This window comes from Lepidochelys kempii, chromosome 1 (genome assembly GCF_965140265.1).
Source record: "Lepidochelys kempii isolate rLepKem1 chromosome 1, rLepKem1.hap2, whole genome shotgun sequence".
Lineage (NCBI taxonomy): Eukaryota > Metazoa > Chordata > Testudines > Cheloniidae > Lepidochelys > Lepidochelys kempii.
This window is the reverse complement of record NC_133256.1, coordinates 322128462-322145720: the sequence shown is the minus strand read 5'-3', so window position 1 is coordinate 322145720 and position 17259 is coordinate 322128462. Positions and strand designations below refer to the sequence as shown.

The window sequence follows — 17259 nt, the reverse complement described above, 5'->3', positions numbered from 1 at the left end:
AGTGTCCTATTGCAAAAATCCTATTCAGGGTTTCTTATGATATTTTATTGTGCTTCAGTGTCTACTTTAAGCATGCTTTCATGTATCTGTACGTAACAGCTCCAAAAAAGCAATACAGTTTAATAACTTAGGATTCTGTTTTTCAAGCCTTATGCCTGAGTTTGCAGAGATTCTACAGTGTAACAAATCTGCTGCATGCTAAATCACACACAAAATACTCTTCTATTATGTGTAGTAGAAGTTATAGGGATACATTGAGACTTCTATCCAAAGTGGGTTCTGCTATAGTATATGGAGATTTTTATTCCTATTGCTTAAGTTTCTAATTACAAAATTAAAAATCCAAAGGTAGAAGCTAAAATTATTTTATGATCAATAATGCTGCTGTACAAACTAAGATAATGTAGGAGTAATTAAAAATCAGGGCATTATTTTATCTGTAGAGGTCTAGAAGTTATGTTTTCCCAGCGCTCAGCTTTATTCACTTGGTTAGCTGCATTTTGTATTTCTCCTTTCTCTGGAGTATCATGTTTTTACAAGTGCCAAAGGCAGGTTATTGGTTTAGGGGAAAAAAAAATACTATCATAGCATCAATGAGCTAATATTTCATTTGCACTTTCTTTTAGTAATGTTAAAGAGGAGAACCCAGACAACGAACAGGAGAAAAGGGATGAAAAAAGCACTTCAGAGAGAGAGAATCATGAATTGGAAGTGGTAAGTACTTAAAAGGTGATATACTGGCTCGTAGTCTGATTTGTTACCCTGCTTCCATGTGCTTCCAAGTTAATCTAAGTATCAAAGGGAGGTGGGGAAATGTACATTTTTGTCCTAATTTTCGCCCCTACTTATTTACAGGAAGAAATTCAGGAAATAAGTGATCGTGAGGATGAGGAAGAAGACGAAGATGAAGATGATGACATGGAAGTTGTTGAAAGCTCAGATGAATCTGATTCTGACTTAGAGGAAAAAGGTGACATCACTTCAGTATTTTTGCAGAATTTTGTAAAAAATCTGCTTTGTCTGGGTATCCCATATTTGGGCGTAGATGATACTGTTTCATCTGGTTCTGGCACTTCCCTTCTCCATGATGACTTTCCCTTTGGCAGGAAGGGAAGTATGCTCAGCATCTCTTGAGCCTACTATCAGTAGTATTCTGTGAATTATCTATAATGCTGTGCCCTTCCGTGGGCTCCTAGAACGTTTCTTTACATTGCATCTCATCTTATTGCAAGAGTCCTGAAGTGCCCTTGTGCAATTCACCCAGGTTTGTTCTATAGCCCAGTAGAAGCAATCTGATACTTGATTTATTTCTCTAAACCTTTTGTTTAGAAAAATATCCTCAGTATAAGATTAAAACACTAGGTTAATTTGCTTCATTCTGAAGAACACCATGGATGAGGTGATACCCAGCACCTGTTAATTCAGCTGTTTTCAGAGTTTAATTCTGAAATGATAAAGCTTATCTGCTGAATTCGTTATGAAGAGACAGAGGCTTCCTATATAGAAATGGTACTTGGCACAAAAAGCTCGTGTAGGCATTACGCACAAATCAGGATTTACCCTATATGAGCACAGAATCCGGGACTCAGCCCAGCCCAACAATCTGGCTCATGAGAAGTAGGCCGGGGAACACTCTATGTATATCGATCCTTTTCTGATTGATTAACATTCAACAGGAACTTTAAAAGGGCCCCAGAACTTGGAGTGTCCCTGGCTGACCGCTCCATTTTGGAGCACAACCACAGAAGCCAGGGCCCATTGGCTTATAAACCTAACACTGCAGTCAGGGCTAGGGGACCCCCTCGCTTTGACTGAGACAGCTCCTCTCTTCTCTCTGGAGATAAGATATACCTTTTCAGCAGCTGGGTTAGGCGGTGAGAGAGGGGGACACCACTGCAAAATTCACTAACCAGTCAAGACTTCCTCCCTACACTTTCCTGAGCTTGCTGTTGGAAGTTTCTGCAGCTTTGGAGCTGAAGGAACTCTTGCAGACTGTGTGAGCTGAGCACAGGGAGGGACATGGTGTCAGAGCTGGGAGTTGAGGGTAGTTGATGGGAGTTGTGAAACAAAGATAGCGCTAATCTGACATGCACAAACTTTCCCATCGTCCTACTAAATTCCATATTTCACAGAATTGGTATGGTGAGCAGGAGGGCATTGTTTTGTATTTTTCTGGATCTCAAAAAGTAGAATTACCGAGGTGGAGATTCAGCATCTGTTTCCTTCTGTCAGGGTTACAAAATACTCAAAATCCTTATATGCACAATCACTTATGCAGCACAAAATTATACATAAACAAGCATTAAACTCCAAATAAGCTGTGACTGTCCAGAATGTGTTCATTTGAGCATGACAGATTTTGCATGTCAACCCAAAATTAGTACATGATCCAAGCATATTAGGTGATACAAGTTTTTTGAGGCATCTGACATTTGTACAACTCAGAAGAGTATGACTATTTATTGCCAGGTTGGCCCCAGTGTTTGGTAGTTTATGCCAAATAATTTGGCTTTTCAAAATCCTTGGCTTTTGGAAAAAATGCTTTTCATGTAATTATATTTTGATTACCCTAAAGTTACAGGAGGTATCTGTCTAGATGTTTATATGGCCCTCATTGCCATAGAATCTGAGTGCCTCCATTTTTAGAATCTAATTTTTCTTTTTTTCTTTTAGAAAATTATCAGGCAGATTTAGCAAATATCACTTGTGAAATTGCCATAAAGCAAAAGCTGATAGATGAACTAGAGAACAGCCAACGAAGACTACAGACTCTGAAAAAGCAATATGAAGAGAAGCTAATGATGCTACAACATAAGATTCGAGACACTCAACTTGAAAGAGATCAGGTTCTTCAAAACCTGGGTAGGACTTACAACTTTATTTAAATCATTTTACTGCAGTATCTTCAAGACAAATTATTTGTTACTTTCCCTCTATACATATAAATTGGTACTGCATCAAAACTGTGAGGCGAAATTATTTGAAAACTAGCTACTATCTAGAGTCATTTTCTAATCTTTGTTAATTTTTCAGTTTTAATAATACTGGTTTTTAAGTTTTTATTACTGTTTGGTACTAGGGATAGGTGAACATGTATTTTCAATTTCTCGCGAGTTCTGACTTCCTTTCACATAGTTTAGTATTTGTATTCAAATAAGTTTCTCTTTCCTTTTCCTTTTGGTCACCCTAAATAAGAGAAGAACCCAAACCACAACAAAATAGTTCAGTGGTGCAGTCAGTACTCTATGCCCCTGTCGTGTCCAGACTAATGAAAGGTTGTGCCACTGCTTGTCCTGTAACCCTGGGTGCCTCACAGTGCTCTGCTGCAGTAGCTCCCTATCTGGATGCTCCCAGCCAGCAGACAAGACGCACTTTTGTCTCTACCAGCCTTAGTTTCTGCTGGCCAAGTGACCCCAATATATCCCCAGTCCTGAATTTCATCAAAACCCTTTGCCCTGAAATGTCTAGCCCCTTCCTAGAACATTTAGAGGAGTAATAAAGTTTGTTGCTCCTTTAAAGAGGCAAAAGTACAGCAGCTTGTTGTTAATAATCATTTCAAGTCAATTCCAGCACTGGGTTGATTTAGAATAAAAGTAAAACAAGTTTATTTAATCAAAAAGAGAAAGTTTTAGGTCAGTTCAAGTAGAAGGGATAAAGTCAGAATGGTTACAAGCACTTAAAAGTAAAATACACTTTCTAGTGGCCAAGACTTAACTCCACAAGCTAGAGCCTTGGTTCAAGGTAGAGAACCTTCCACAGAAGAACACAGTGCTGGTTTCCTCTGTCTTCCTTGGTGAAAGATCTTTACCTAAGCAGGTTTCTCACCTATATTCAGTTCAACCCCTTGGCTGAAGGCCCCATCTTTCTCAGCTTGCAAGAGCTCCAACCCCATGTGTCTATCCAGTGATGGATGCCAAGATGAGTTCTTCTTTCTCCTTATATCTTCCCAAACTCACTGTTTTGTCCTCAGATTCAGGATGACCTCCTGCTGTACTTCCCATCCTGTGGACTTCCTCTTCCTCTGTTGATTCATATGTAAATAGGGCTTCCATTGTTTTGATTCCAAAATGCTACCTTTTCTCTTGTTTGGGGGAAAACCTGTTTCTCCCTGTGTTTGGTCTCAGACTTTAAAGCATAATATCATTGAGTATCCATATTTTCTCATTTAGTGCTAATACATATGTTTCACAATGATATTAATCACTAGTGTCTCTCAGAAAGGACTTTACTGGCTACACTTTTATAGTACAGTAATATTTTGTATAATCAGTGGATTCAGTTACTTATAATTTGAGGTTCAGACCCACTACCTTTATTGCCCAGTAAATCATGGAAATGTATTCTCATATAAAGTTCCTTTTCTCCTTCTTGGAAAAGACACCATGTGGTCTGGTGAAGACCTCATTCTGGTTCTTCCCCCACTTGTGATAGTTGAGTCATTATCTCCTCCCCGGTTAGCTTGATGGCTTTGTTTACCTTATGTGTAAATACATCTTCACTGTGTCTGCCTGATGACCAGGCTGGTGAGCCAAGCAAATACATATTCCATTATCTAGGGAAGACTGGCCTTGTGCATTGCTTGCCAAATACATACTAAGAATATAATTCTAGCACATATCCATAACTCTTTGTACACACCCCATACATTCATCGCACAAGAATGTTAATGATCAGTGACTTATTAATTTTCTAGTGATATCTTACATGACACCTTTTAGATACAGATTATGACAACCGTGTGATAAGTCTAGTGAGTATGTCATGCCTGACAAGAGCTCCTGACACAGAATAGTGACCCACAAATGGGCCTCTGTGTCAGCCCTGATTTAAGTGATGGATGGCTGATAAACTGCCACTTTATTTTGAATAACCCACAATTTAAAATAATATTTTAACTGTTATACAGGAAGTGTTAACTTTATTCTGCTTTACTCAAATTGTATTTACATGTTCATTTTCAGCAATGCCGAGAAGTGACAGCCCCCATGAGCTTCTGAAGGGCTTAAGAGTGGTTGGCACTTTTGAAAATCAGTCCCAAGGCATTGCATGTTGCAAACACCTCAGAAACATAGGCCATTTTTGAAAATGTTGGCCTTAACTTACATCAGGGGAGCTCTTCCTGTGTCTACTAACCACACCACCATTTTTAAGCTCAAGCAGATAACCGGACACACTTTGAATAACAGTTACAGTCCTGGTCCCTAAATCAGTGAGCTGGAGAAATAGCCTGATGTGTAGCTGCAGTTAAAGGTTTGTTCTACAGCATCAGCTTGAGTATGTGAGTATCACATATATGGGCAACTGTTCTTTAAATAGTGCTGTCCAGGGGCCTAAGCTAATGCTCATAGTAATCAATGCAAGGACTTACTGCAATGCATTGGTTCAGTAGGCATTGAATTACATGACTTGTTCTTTGCTACTGTGTGCTAGACTTGGATTTAATTCTGAGGTTCTTGCTGGAAGAAGCTGGAGACTTTCCATGTACAAGTTATTCAGCTGTTATATGGAGAAAGAGAAATTCACTGGGTGTACCAAGCCAGAAATGATGGGTGCTTTTTCTGACCACATAGCTACCAGCAGCAGCTTTCAGTGGTTTTTGATGATGTAAGAAAATCTGATATAGCCTGTGGGTCCTGGAACTTGAAGGGAAGAAGACATTTTAATTTACACTCCCACAGACGCAGAGGTCTATTAAGCGGACCAATCATTTTGAGTTGAGTCCTTTAAGATTCTGTCAGTGTTGCTCTGTACATTGGCCAGAGAAGGTCAGAGTTGGCACCCATCATTAGTTTCCTGTTCAGATTTGCTTGGGTAAACTGTAGTGTTGGGGGGAGAGAAAAGTGAGAATCGAGCGCTTAGAGTCTCCAACTCCTGTGTCCAATTTAGACAATGTGTTCAGTATAGCAGAAGAGAATTCTTCTGTTTTTGTTTTTAATTTGGTGCATGTGCCTTCAGTGCAAGAAAACCAGAGGATATATTAAAATTAGAAACCAATTAAGGATATAAAGCTGATTGTGTTAGTACTTGATACATTACCCAAAGCTATAGCAGTCATCAATCCTGGGTAGAGACTTCACAGCAGTATGGAAGATAGAAGCATAATGGCAAATTAAATAGTTAAAGCTGATTGGAGGCTACTGCCAGTAAGCTACTGACTGCAGAGGTAACTCAGTATTGACAAAGTGAAGATATTCTCAACAAATTAGCAGATAAGAGCTCTCCTTTGTTATTTAGGTTCCGTGGAGTCTTGTTCAGAAGAAAAAGCAAAAAAAATAAAGTCAGAATATGAGAAAAAGCTCCAAACCATGAATAAAGAACTGCAAAGACTTCAAACAGCTCAGAAAGAACATGCACGATTGCTTAAAAATCAGTCTCAATATGAAAAACAGCTGAAGAAACTGCAGCAGGATGTGACTGAGATGAAGAAAACTAAGGTTTTTTTTAATTTGGTTAACATTTGATCAATGGGAAAGGGATTGAGAGCCATTTTCTTGCTCTCACATTAAAGAAGAAAAAGGTATCTCTGGGAGGAGGTAAATTACTGAAAGTACAGAATAGTAATAGGAGATTATAGTATGAAGAAAATGCTGTTTACATGAGTGACAGGAGAATAAAAATGTTTTGATTTAAAGTAAATGCCCTCTGTTAAAGTGGTTAAGAGATTGTTTATATGCAGGTTCGCCTGATGAAACAAATGAAAGAAGAGCAAGAAAAAGCCAGGATGACAGAATCTAGAAGAAACAGAGAGATTGCACAGCTTAAAAAGGAGCAGCGCAAGCGAGAGGTGATTTACAGATAAGATGTGAATGTTCGTAAAGCTTTCTGTACAGTAGTAAACATGCTCATTATGATGTGAAATATGTCACATTTCTTCCTTATAAACACAAATCCCCTCCTCTTGCCATTAAACAAGATTTTGCTTGACATCTGATGCCTTTTAGTTACATTATGGAAATCCTGCCTCCAAGCTTCGAGTAGTAACTATTACTGAAAACAAACAAAGGCTCATTGTAGACAGAATTTGGAAATAGCATTGGTATATCTATCCGTTCACCCCAGCCAAGTTATCTATTTGAGGGAGGCAAGTCAAGTTTTGAGGTGTTTTTTCCCATTATAACTATTCTATCAAATAATGGGCAAGAAATTTTGCACCTGGGTTTGCCGATTTTCACAACAGTTTTGCAAACCTATATTAGCATATATTGGACTTCTTTTCCAGTTTCAAGCTGCTAATGACAAATGTTGGAGAGAAAAATATTTGGCTTATTCATTGTTGTTGTTCACAGCATCAGCTCAAACTTCTGGAAGCTCAGAAAAGAAATCAAGAAGTTGTTCTACGCCGCAAAACAGAAGAGGTATTGTCTTACAGCACTTGTGTGTCCTGTCAGATCATAGTTATTTGCATCATTTATGGTCATAAAGTCAAATTTATAATGCTACAGGTGTTAGTAACATGTCTTGGTGTCCTGCTGTTTCAGGTTACAGCTCTGCGTCGACAAGTAAGGCCTATATCCGATAAAGCAGCTGGGAGGGTGAGTCGGAAGCTGAGTTTGCCTGACCATCCTATTCAAGAACCAAGTTCTAGTGTGTCATTTGTAGACTATGATGGATCAAGATCAGCAGCACAGCAGAAGATGAGAATTCCTGTGGCCAGGGTCCAAGCATTATCGGTAACTGCAATGAATGGAACCAGGTAAAGATTAGGGCTGTCAAGCGATTAAAAAAATTAATTGCGTGATTAAAAAAATTAATTGCGATTAATCATGCTGTTAAACAACCAATAGAATACCATTTATTATAAATATTTTTGGATGTTTCCTACATTTTCAAATATATTAATTTCAATTATAAGACAGAATACAAAGTGTATAGTGCTCACTTTAAATTTATTTTTATTACAAATATTTGCACTGTAAAAAATAAAGAATTGTATTTTTCAATTAATCTCATATAAGTACAGTAGTGCAATCTCTTTATCATGAAAATTGAACTTACAAATGTAAAATTATGTACAAAAAAACCTGCATTCAAAAATAAAACTATGTAAAACTTTAGAGTCTACAAGTCCACTCAGTCCTACTTCTTGGTCAGCCAATCACTCAGACAAACAAGGTTGGTTACAATTTGCAGGAGATAATGCTGCCTGCTTCTTGTTTACAAGGTCACTTGAAAGTGAGAACAGGTGTTCGTTCGCATGGCACTGTTGTAGCTGGCGTTGCAAGATATTTATGTGCCAAATGCACTAAAACTTCATGTCCCTTCATGCTTCAACTACCATTCCAGAGGACATGCGTCCATGCTGATGATGGGTTCTGCTTGATAACAGTCCAACGCTTGTTCATTTTCATCATCTGAGTCAGTTGCCACCAGCAGAAGGTTGATTTTCTTTTTTGGTGGTTTGGGTTCTGTCGTTTCCACATCAGAGTGTTGCTCTTTTAAGACTTCTAAAAGCATGCTCCACACTTCGTCTCTCTCAGAGTTTGGATGGCACTTCAGATTCTTAGATCTTGGGTCGAGTGCTGTAGCTATTTTAGAAATTTCTCATCGGTACCTTCTTTGTGTTTTGTCAAATCTGCTGTGAAAGTGTTCTTAAAACGAACATGTGCTGGGTAACCATCCGAGACTGCTAGAATATTAAATGTATGCAGAATGCAGGTAAAACAGTGCAGGAAACATATAATTCTCCCCCAAAGGAGTATAGTCACAAATTTGATTGACACATTATTTTTTAACGAGCATCATCAGCATGGAAGCGTGTCCTCTGGAATGGTGGCTGAAGCATGAAGGGGCATACAAATGTTAGCATATCTGGCATGTAAATACCTTGCAATGCCGGCTACAAAAGCGCCATGCAAACGCCTGTTCTCGCTTTCAGGTGACGTAAATAAGAAGCAGGCATCAGTATCTCCCATCAGTGTAAACAAACTTGTTTTGTCTTAGTGATTGGCAGAATAAGAAGTTGGATTGAGTGGACCTGTAGTCTCTAAAGCAGGGGTGGGCAAACTTTTTGGCCCGAGGGCCACATCTGGGTGGAGAAATTGTATGCAGGTGTATTGTATGCATATGCTTCCTTTGAAATGCTACAGAACTTGACATATGTTTTGAAGTGCCAAAGAAGTACATCTGCAGAGGACTGATTAGAAGCAGGTGGATGCGGAGTCAAGGTCTGCAAAAAAAAAAAAAAAAGTCATGTTGTCTTTAAATTTAATAATAATTTTGCATTGATAATTTGCAGTTTCAGAATCTAAATGGGACAATGTAGTTACATTCAGTAATGTGGCTCTCTGAATTAACCATAGGAAGAAATACCAAAGAAAAGGAACAACTGTCAGAGTTTATTCCTCAAAGGCAGCCAGGATGAAGTGGCAATTACTTGAACGCAAAGTGACTGACATCATTATGCAGAGAATGACCATTTCCAATATGGAAACAGATATGAATAGACTACTTAAGGTAGGGTATTTATTATGCAATATCTTACATGCTATTGTATTAAAATAGCAGAAAGCAGATCCACTTTCTTTTATCAGTAGATTACTTATTCATATAGGACCTGCCAAGGTGATTCAAAGCCCATCGAAGTCAATGGAAAGGCTCCCTCTGACTTGAGTAAGCCTTGGTCTAGGCCATAAGTCAGAGGTGCTTGACACCTTGTAGGCACAAGTGTATAAAGTGATTTATTGCCAGAAGTGTTTGAATCCTAGCGTAGAACCCAGAACCATCAAACTTTACTGAGATAAGAAACAAAACAAATATGCCGTAGGTGTCAGGATCTAAAAACACCTTATGCATGTGTTGTCAAATACATTCACATCCTCCATTATTCCTCTCCCACTGCAAAAATGTACACTGTGGTTACCACGTAACCAGAAAAGAACAAAAATAAATAATAAAAATTATATTTGACTTAAGTATGCAATCTTTTTATTTAAAATTTCTCTTGGAAAATAGCAACGTGAAGAACTTACAAAAAGAAGAGAGAAGCTTTTGAGAAAAAGGGAGAAAGTCATCAAGGATGATGGTGGAGAAGCAGACAAAAATGTCCATAACATCAATGAGGAGATGGAGTCACTAACTGCAAATATAGATTACATCAATGATAGTATTTCTGACTGCCAAGCAAACATTATGCAGATGGAGGAAGCAAAGGTAAGTCAAGTGCTAAGGTTTAGTAATAGTAACATGTACAACTAGGAAATCGCATTAGCCTTGAGAGTGTTTTATTCTATGGTGAATTTTGCCTTGGTATTTTATGCATTATGCAACCTACTCATTATGTTGTTAAGTTAAAATATGTTGAGGGGATGGTTGATATAGGTAGTGTTTGTACAGTGGGGTTTTCAGATATAAGTATTACCTTTGATTATATAATTTAAGGTAACATTGCAGGGCCTTTTAAATGCCAAAGCTGATATGTCCCATTCTGCTGACATTAAATACTATGGTTCTTGTGACAAAAGCTCACAAATTTAAATCCTCCTTCCACAGCTGGCTGTTACAGGACAATCTATTTCACATTCAGAAGACACACTTTAAGTTGTACTTGATTATTGTCTTATACATGAGTACATAAACATGGAGAAATAGTTTTACTTTGTGTAATGACCCATCCACTCCCAGTCTCTATTCAAGCCTAAATTAATTGTATCCAGTTTGCAAATTAATTCCAATTCAGCAGTCTCTCGTTAATTAGGTTAAAAGAACGTATCTCATTGACTATCATTGTTTTTGAAAACCCATCCTGAATCTTTAGTGTTAATATAATTCATATCTTAAAATAGCAGCACTTGTGTCATATGAATAGGATGTAAATTCCCTGACTTTTTTACTGTTGTGCATGTAGGAAGAAGGAGAGACCATGGATTTGTCTGCAGTGATTAATGCCTGCACGCTAACAGAAGCTCGATATCTTCTTGATCACTTCCTCACAATGGGCATTAATAAGGTAACACAGGGAGTAAAATATAGTGTGCTTTCTGGTGAAACATTTTGAATTGTACTTTACAGGTATCTACATGTTGGATCTATAACGCTTTGACTAAAACATAAAAAACATATTTCAGGATGAAGTGTGCAAAAAATACTGCCAAATTATGAAATTCTGCATATTCAACTATGCTGCCATATCACAAATTGTTTCCAGGGAAAAGAGCTGTAGTTTATTCTCTGCCTCCTGCCTCCCGCAAAAAAAACAAGTGTTATCATCAGTCACTTTAAAGAAATAAGACAATTAGGAAACACACTACTAAGACCTATCCAGGACATTTTTTTCAAAAATCGGTGTCTACGGCTAAGCTCCTAACTCCTTATTAAGACTCTTAAATAAGTGAGCTGATTTTCAAAACAACTGAGCACCCTGCAGCTCTCAGTGACTTCAAAGGATGGTGCTGGGTGCTCAGAACTTCTGAAAACGAGAGCAGTTTTAAGGATCCTAACTTTAAGCAACTATTTCTTAGAACTGTAACTTAGCTTTTTTAAATAACAAAACTGGAGTTACTTATTGCTCTCTGGCTATTTTCCGTCCATATAACATACACATTTGATAAGACTTGTGGTTTTGAACATAGCAAGATGACTTTTTTTCTTAATGTCTGGAATCCAGTGAATAATGACTTCAAAGTGAGTGAGGTCACTGCATATTTGGTATTTTATAATGTATATTTAATAGCTACAGGTATATCTGCTTCCCCTCTTACATATCAGAGGTGTATCTAGAACATCAAATGTCAAATGATATCTACTTCTTCTTCTTTGAGTAGTGTCCCTCTTGGTGCTCCACTGTAGGTGTATGTGTGCCCCTGCACCTCTAATGGGAGATTTTTGATAGCAGTGTCCATTGATCCCGCACATACGCTCTCCCTCCTTCATGGTCTGCCTCGAGGCTATCCAGCACTGTGCAAGCAAACCCCCCGTGACACTGCACCCCATATTCTTCACAGTGATCTTATTATGGTGTATTTTATGCAAGACAGATCGTGTGAGGTGTCATTGGAAAAGTTATGATTTGCTGAATATGATTATCCTATTTGTATGCATGTATCATTTTTGTATCTGAAGTTACGACTATTGACTAGCAGAAATGGGCTTATTCTGGAAAACACCCACAGCCAACTTTTCAGGTACAACAATGAAGAAGCCAGATGGGGCTGATGGCCCATTAGCAAAGGCAATGGATTGTGGCATAGCTTAACCTTCCGTGGGCGTTTTGGCCAGCCTGTAAGCAATGGCTGCTGAAACTCTACAAGGTCATGTGACCAGACCACATGTCTCTGGACTCAGTATTGGGATGTCAGTATTTTTCTACAAACCGGTCTGGGCACCAAGTTTTGAAACAAAGGATTCCTGCCATATGCTAAAGCTATATAAGGCAGGGAGTGACATCACCTGTGGTTCTTGACTCTCCACACAAAAAGACACCTGGAAACGCTCGAGGAACAAATACTGAACTGAGGGAAGAGCTAGACCCAGTCTAAAGGGATTTCTAGCCTGTGTATGAAAGACCTGGGGAATCCAAGCTGTAAAGCAAGTGCAGCTTGTCCCATAAGAATCTGCAGCCCGCCTGTATCATCAGCCAGGGTGAGGATTTGGCTAGTTCATATCCTATCTTTCTAGTATCTTAGACTTAGTTTACATTTTGTTTATTTACTAGGTAATCTGCTTTCATCTGTTTGCTATCACTTACAATCATTTAAAAAGAAGGACTTGTGGCACCTTAGAGACTAACCAATTTATTAGAGCATAAGCTTTCGTGAGCTACAGCTCACTTCTTCAGATGCATATCGTGGAAACTGCAGCAGGCTTTATATATACACAGAGAATATGAAACAATACCTATTCCCACCCCACTGTCCTGCTGGTAATAGCTTATCTATTATCTATTATTATCTTAGCTATTACCAGCAGGACAGTGGGGTGGGAATAGGTATTGTTTCATATTCTCTGTGTATATATAAAGCCTGCTGCAGTTTCCACGATATGCATCTGAAGAAGTGAGCTGTAGCTCACGAAAGCTTATGCTCTAATAAATTGGTTAGTCTCTAAGGTGCCACAAGTCCTCCTTTTCTTTTTGCGAATATAGACTAACACGGCTGTTACTCTGAAACCAATCATTTAAAAATCTGTCTTTTCTGGTTAATAAACTTATTTTATGTTTTAATCCAAACCAGTGAGCTTTGACTGGAGTGCTTGGGGAAAATCTCTGTTTGGTTACCACAAGTGTGCATTGCCCTCTTCACATTGAGGGAGATGTGGACTGGGTATTAAACCTATGTACTGTCCCAATTTGACCGGGGCAGGACGGTACTGCTCTGGGGTTGTAGGATAGGAAGCTGGTGGTTAGAAAGCCTGGGTGTAACTACAGCTGGGTGTGTCCCTACCTGTGTGAATGCTGGTGAAAGTGCAGGTTGGAGGGCATTGCAGCTTGTCACAGTAGCACAGTGTGAGAGGGAGCCCTGGCTGGTGGGTCAGAGGGCTTAGTGATATCCCAGTTCCAGGTGGCCCCCCGGGGGGGACAGGTCATACCCCCGCCCTCAGTTCTTTCTCAACTGCCTTTGGCCTTGAACAGAGCAAGCAGTTGTCCCTTCCTTATCTGCGTCATTAGCATAGGTAGTAGTTGCTTTTGTTTATTTTGTTCTCCTTAATAGTGTTTCCTTTCTTTACTCCATTGGGATTAAAGGAGGAAAAAGAAAGGGAAAAAGAATTCAGTTTGTTTCCTGCCCAGTCTCGGGGAATTTCTACCCTCCCCGCACCCAACCGGGTGTTTAGAAGAATCTAAGTTTTTTCATTTAAAAAAAAAAAGAGGAGGAGGAGGAAAGAAGACCTTTCTTCTGCATTCCTCACTGCTAGAAGATGATAGTTCCCAGCCCAGTGGTATGCCCGGCTCTCCTGGCTCCAAGAGGTGCCTCTGCTGCGAGGAGTTGATTGTTGTAATGGCCAGACACTCTCACTGTGTTTGGTGCTTGGGAGAGTCCCACAGAAGTGCTTCCCCTGCCACAGCTAAAACGGTAGGAACTGGGAGCTGAAGTGAAAACTTCTCCTTATGGAGAAGGCACTTCAGTCTCCAGGGGATTCCGGTACTGACCCCAGATCATCTATGGAGCCTTTAAATTCAAAGGGAATAGAGTCGTGAAAAAAACCAGCATATGCCCCCTGTAAAAAGGGCGCTGAGTCATTGTTCAGCCAGAAGGGTTCCCCAGTGCTGCCACCTTGGTACCATGGCACCAGAAAATATTCCCCAGTTCTGCCACCTGTTTTTTGGCAGGCGAGTTGTTGGCCAGCCAAAGGGGTTCCCCAGTGTGGCACCTCGGTACTGACAGCATTGTTAGCTCTGAAGCCTGGTACCCAGAAGGGGGCTTCTGCTATGAACTCGGCTGCACCACCTGAAGAAGCCGCGGGCTCAGACTCTGAGGCAATAGTACCGCCCTCTATGGAGAGAGACAATTACCATACTGTCTCTAAAAGAGCAGCACAGAGAAAACTTTGGTACCAGGTGCAACAAAACTTCAATCTAGGGAATGATCTGCACCTTCTTAACCATTGGTACTGACAACATAACACGGACACTCCTCAGCAGTACCAAGTGAGCCTACGGCACCACGTGAGCTCTGGTACTCTGGAGATCTGTGACCCCGATACCCAGGGAAAGACAATTACTGTACCATCTCTAAAAGAACAGCACCAAGAAAACTTTTGGTACCGGGTGCATCAAATCACTCATCTAGGGAGTGTTCTGCACCTTTTCAACCATTGGTACGACAAAGTACCACGGACACTCCTCTGTGGTTCCAAGTGAGCCCACGGTACACATGAGCTCCGGTACCCTGGAGACCTGATGGTTGGGGATCCCCAATCCCCAATACTTTGGAATCACTCTTGGCATGGGCTGTGTACCACCCATTCTCCAGTCAGCACTGCCCTTACCCAGTGACGAGTCTGACAGTGGCCAGGAGGAGGTCATTTCCCTGGTCCCTCATTGTGGCCCACCATCACAATACAAGCGTCCTCTTCAATTCCATTGGGCCAACCCATGATCATGGTACAAGCCCCCTGAGGTAACCCCACCACCTATGCCCTCCCCCTCCCATGTCTGTATGGCGATCCTTGGGCAACGTACACATCCCACACGTTGCGGCCGTCCAGTGTCTCTCAGCGAGAGTCCACCATATGGTCTCCTGCAGCCTAGCTATCCAGAGCCCGTGAGCCAGGGGAGGAGGAAGGTTTATCAGAACAGGAAGAAGGGCTCAAAGGGGAAGCTACCCATCCAGCAAAGTTCTCCTCATCTCTGTCACATGAGGCTGTAATGCCTCCCCCCACCCCATTACTAGGGGATGATTTTAAGAACTTCATGAATCTTACCAAGAAGGTGGCAGATGAGCTGCAGATTCCCCTAAAGGAGGAGGCAGATACACATCACAAGTTGGTGGATATTCTGCACATCTCCTCCTCATCCAGAATTGCCCTCCCAATTAATGAGGCGATTCTAGATCCGACCAAAGTCATCTGGCAGACACCAGCCTCCATCACACCAACCAGCAAGAGAGCAAAAAAAAAAAAAAAAAGCCCTACATGTCTCCCAAAGAGGCAGACTTCCTGTTTCAACATCTGCAGCCCAACTCCATTATAGTGGATGTAGTTAATGGATGAAGCAAGCAACATCATGCCCAGTTGACCCCATACGATTGGGCTTGGGAGGACAGCGTATTTGTCGGAAACATTACAGTTTAGAGTCATGAATTACCAAACTGTCATGGCCAAATATAATTTTACAATTATGGGAAACGCAATGCGTTTCTGGAACATTTACTGGAGGCACAAAAGGAGCAATTTCAGGCCATTCTCAGAGACGGTCAGTTAATAGCCAGACCGGTGCTAGAGACAGTACTGGACATAGCAGATACAGGGACCCACCCAATCTCCATGACAGTGGTAATGAGGCGGGCTTCTTGGCTACACCTTTCTGGGTTGTCCAAAGAGCTGCAGAAGGGCCCAAACTCTTCGCAGAGAAGACAGATTCTTCTCTCCACACCTTGAAGGATTCCTGGGCCACATTACACCCCTAGGAATCTACGCTGTGGGACAGAAGAGAAGATATACCTTTTAGCCACAGCACAGGTCACAACCTCCTCAATACCTCCATCTCAGCACTTTTACAAGCTGCAATGTAAGAGGACCAGCGCTCAAAAGTAGAAGCAGTCCGCACCCCAATCCATGACCTCTCAAACTGCCTCTAAGCACTTTTGATGGGTTGGTTGAGGCCCCGAATAATTATACCTTGCAACATTGGCTGCCATTTGCACACCTGTCATGCCCCTTCAGTAGTCACCTGACCCTCTTTCAGGGCAGTTGGGAGAATATCATCTCTGAAAGATGGGTCCTGGAGATTATTTCAAAGGGTTACACCATTTAATTCATGTTCCTCCCCTATTCCAACCCTCCTTCCCCACCCCACTGTAGGGACCCTTCTAACAAGAACCTACTTAGTCAGGAAATAGATCATTTGTTATACCTAGAGGCCATAGAACCAGTCCCAGTGCAACTCAGGAGCCAGGGGTTTTACTCCAATTATTTCCTGATCACCAAGGTGAAGGGAGGTTGGAGGCCCAATCTAGATCTAAGGGCATTAAACAAATACGGGAAGGCGCAGAGGTTCAAGATGATCATGCTAGCAGCCATTATTCCAGGTCTAGAGCAAGGAGATTGATTTCTGGCCCTTGACCTACACGATGTCTACTTCCAGATCTCGATACAACCATTGTACAGGAGATTCCTACAGTTTACCTTTGGGCAGGACCATTATCCGTACTGACTGCTTCACCCAGGGTATTCTCCCAGGTTCTCTCCATTGTAATGGTGCACTAACCCCAGTACAGTGACTGGAGTTTCAGTGCCAACATCGATGCAGTCCAAGCGAGAGCATTCCTCCCGCTACGCAGACTCACCACTCTGGGATGGATGCCTCTCTAATAGGCTAGGGAGCTCACCTACACCACCACAAGGTTCAGGGCAAATGGCCTTCCACAGAAGTGACCCGCCATATCACTCTTTGGGAGCTAAAGGCTGTCAGGAACACCTGTGCACACTTTTTGCCTTTCATCAAGAACGTGCACACAAAGGTCATGATGGACAATATGACACATATATTTTACATAAATTGCCAAGGAGGTGGCCAGATCTCCCTCCGTCTGCACAGAAGCACTCAAACTTCGGAGTTGGTGCATCCATCATGATGTGCTCATCTCAGCTGTCTATCTACCAGGGATA

At 41.0% G+C, this 17259-nt stretch overlaps 1 protein-coding gene across 11 annotated transcripts in view; it reads left to right on the top strand.

Moving 5' to 3' along the window:
* Window positions 1-17259, top strand: part of KIF21A (kinesin family member 21A) — a 173803-nt gene that overhangs the window by 102568 nt on the left and 53976 nt on the right. For all 11 annotated transcript variants that reach the window (XM_073328412.1, XM_073328411.1, XM_073328416.1 and 8 more), the window contains 10 exons: window positions 627-714; window positions 856-970; window positions 2674-2862; window positions 6235-6434; window positions 6677-6784; window positions 7287-7355; window positions 7479-7693; window positions 9300-9453; window positions 9952-10149; window positions 10844-10945. In XM_073328412.1, coding sequence (XP_073184513.1) covers window positions 627-714; window positions 856-970; window positions 2674-2862; window positions 6235-6434; window positions 6677-6784; window positions 7287-7355; window positions 7479-7693; window positions 9300-9453; window positions 9952-10149; window positions 10844-10945 — 1438 coding nt within the window. The remainder of the gene's footprint in view (window positions 1-626; window positions 715-855; window positions 971-2673; window positions 2863-6234; window positions 6435-6676; window positions 6785-7286; window positions 7356-7478; window positions 7694-9299; window positions 9454-9951; window positions 10150-10843; window positions 10946-17259) is intronic.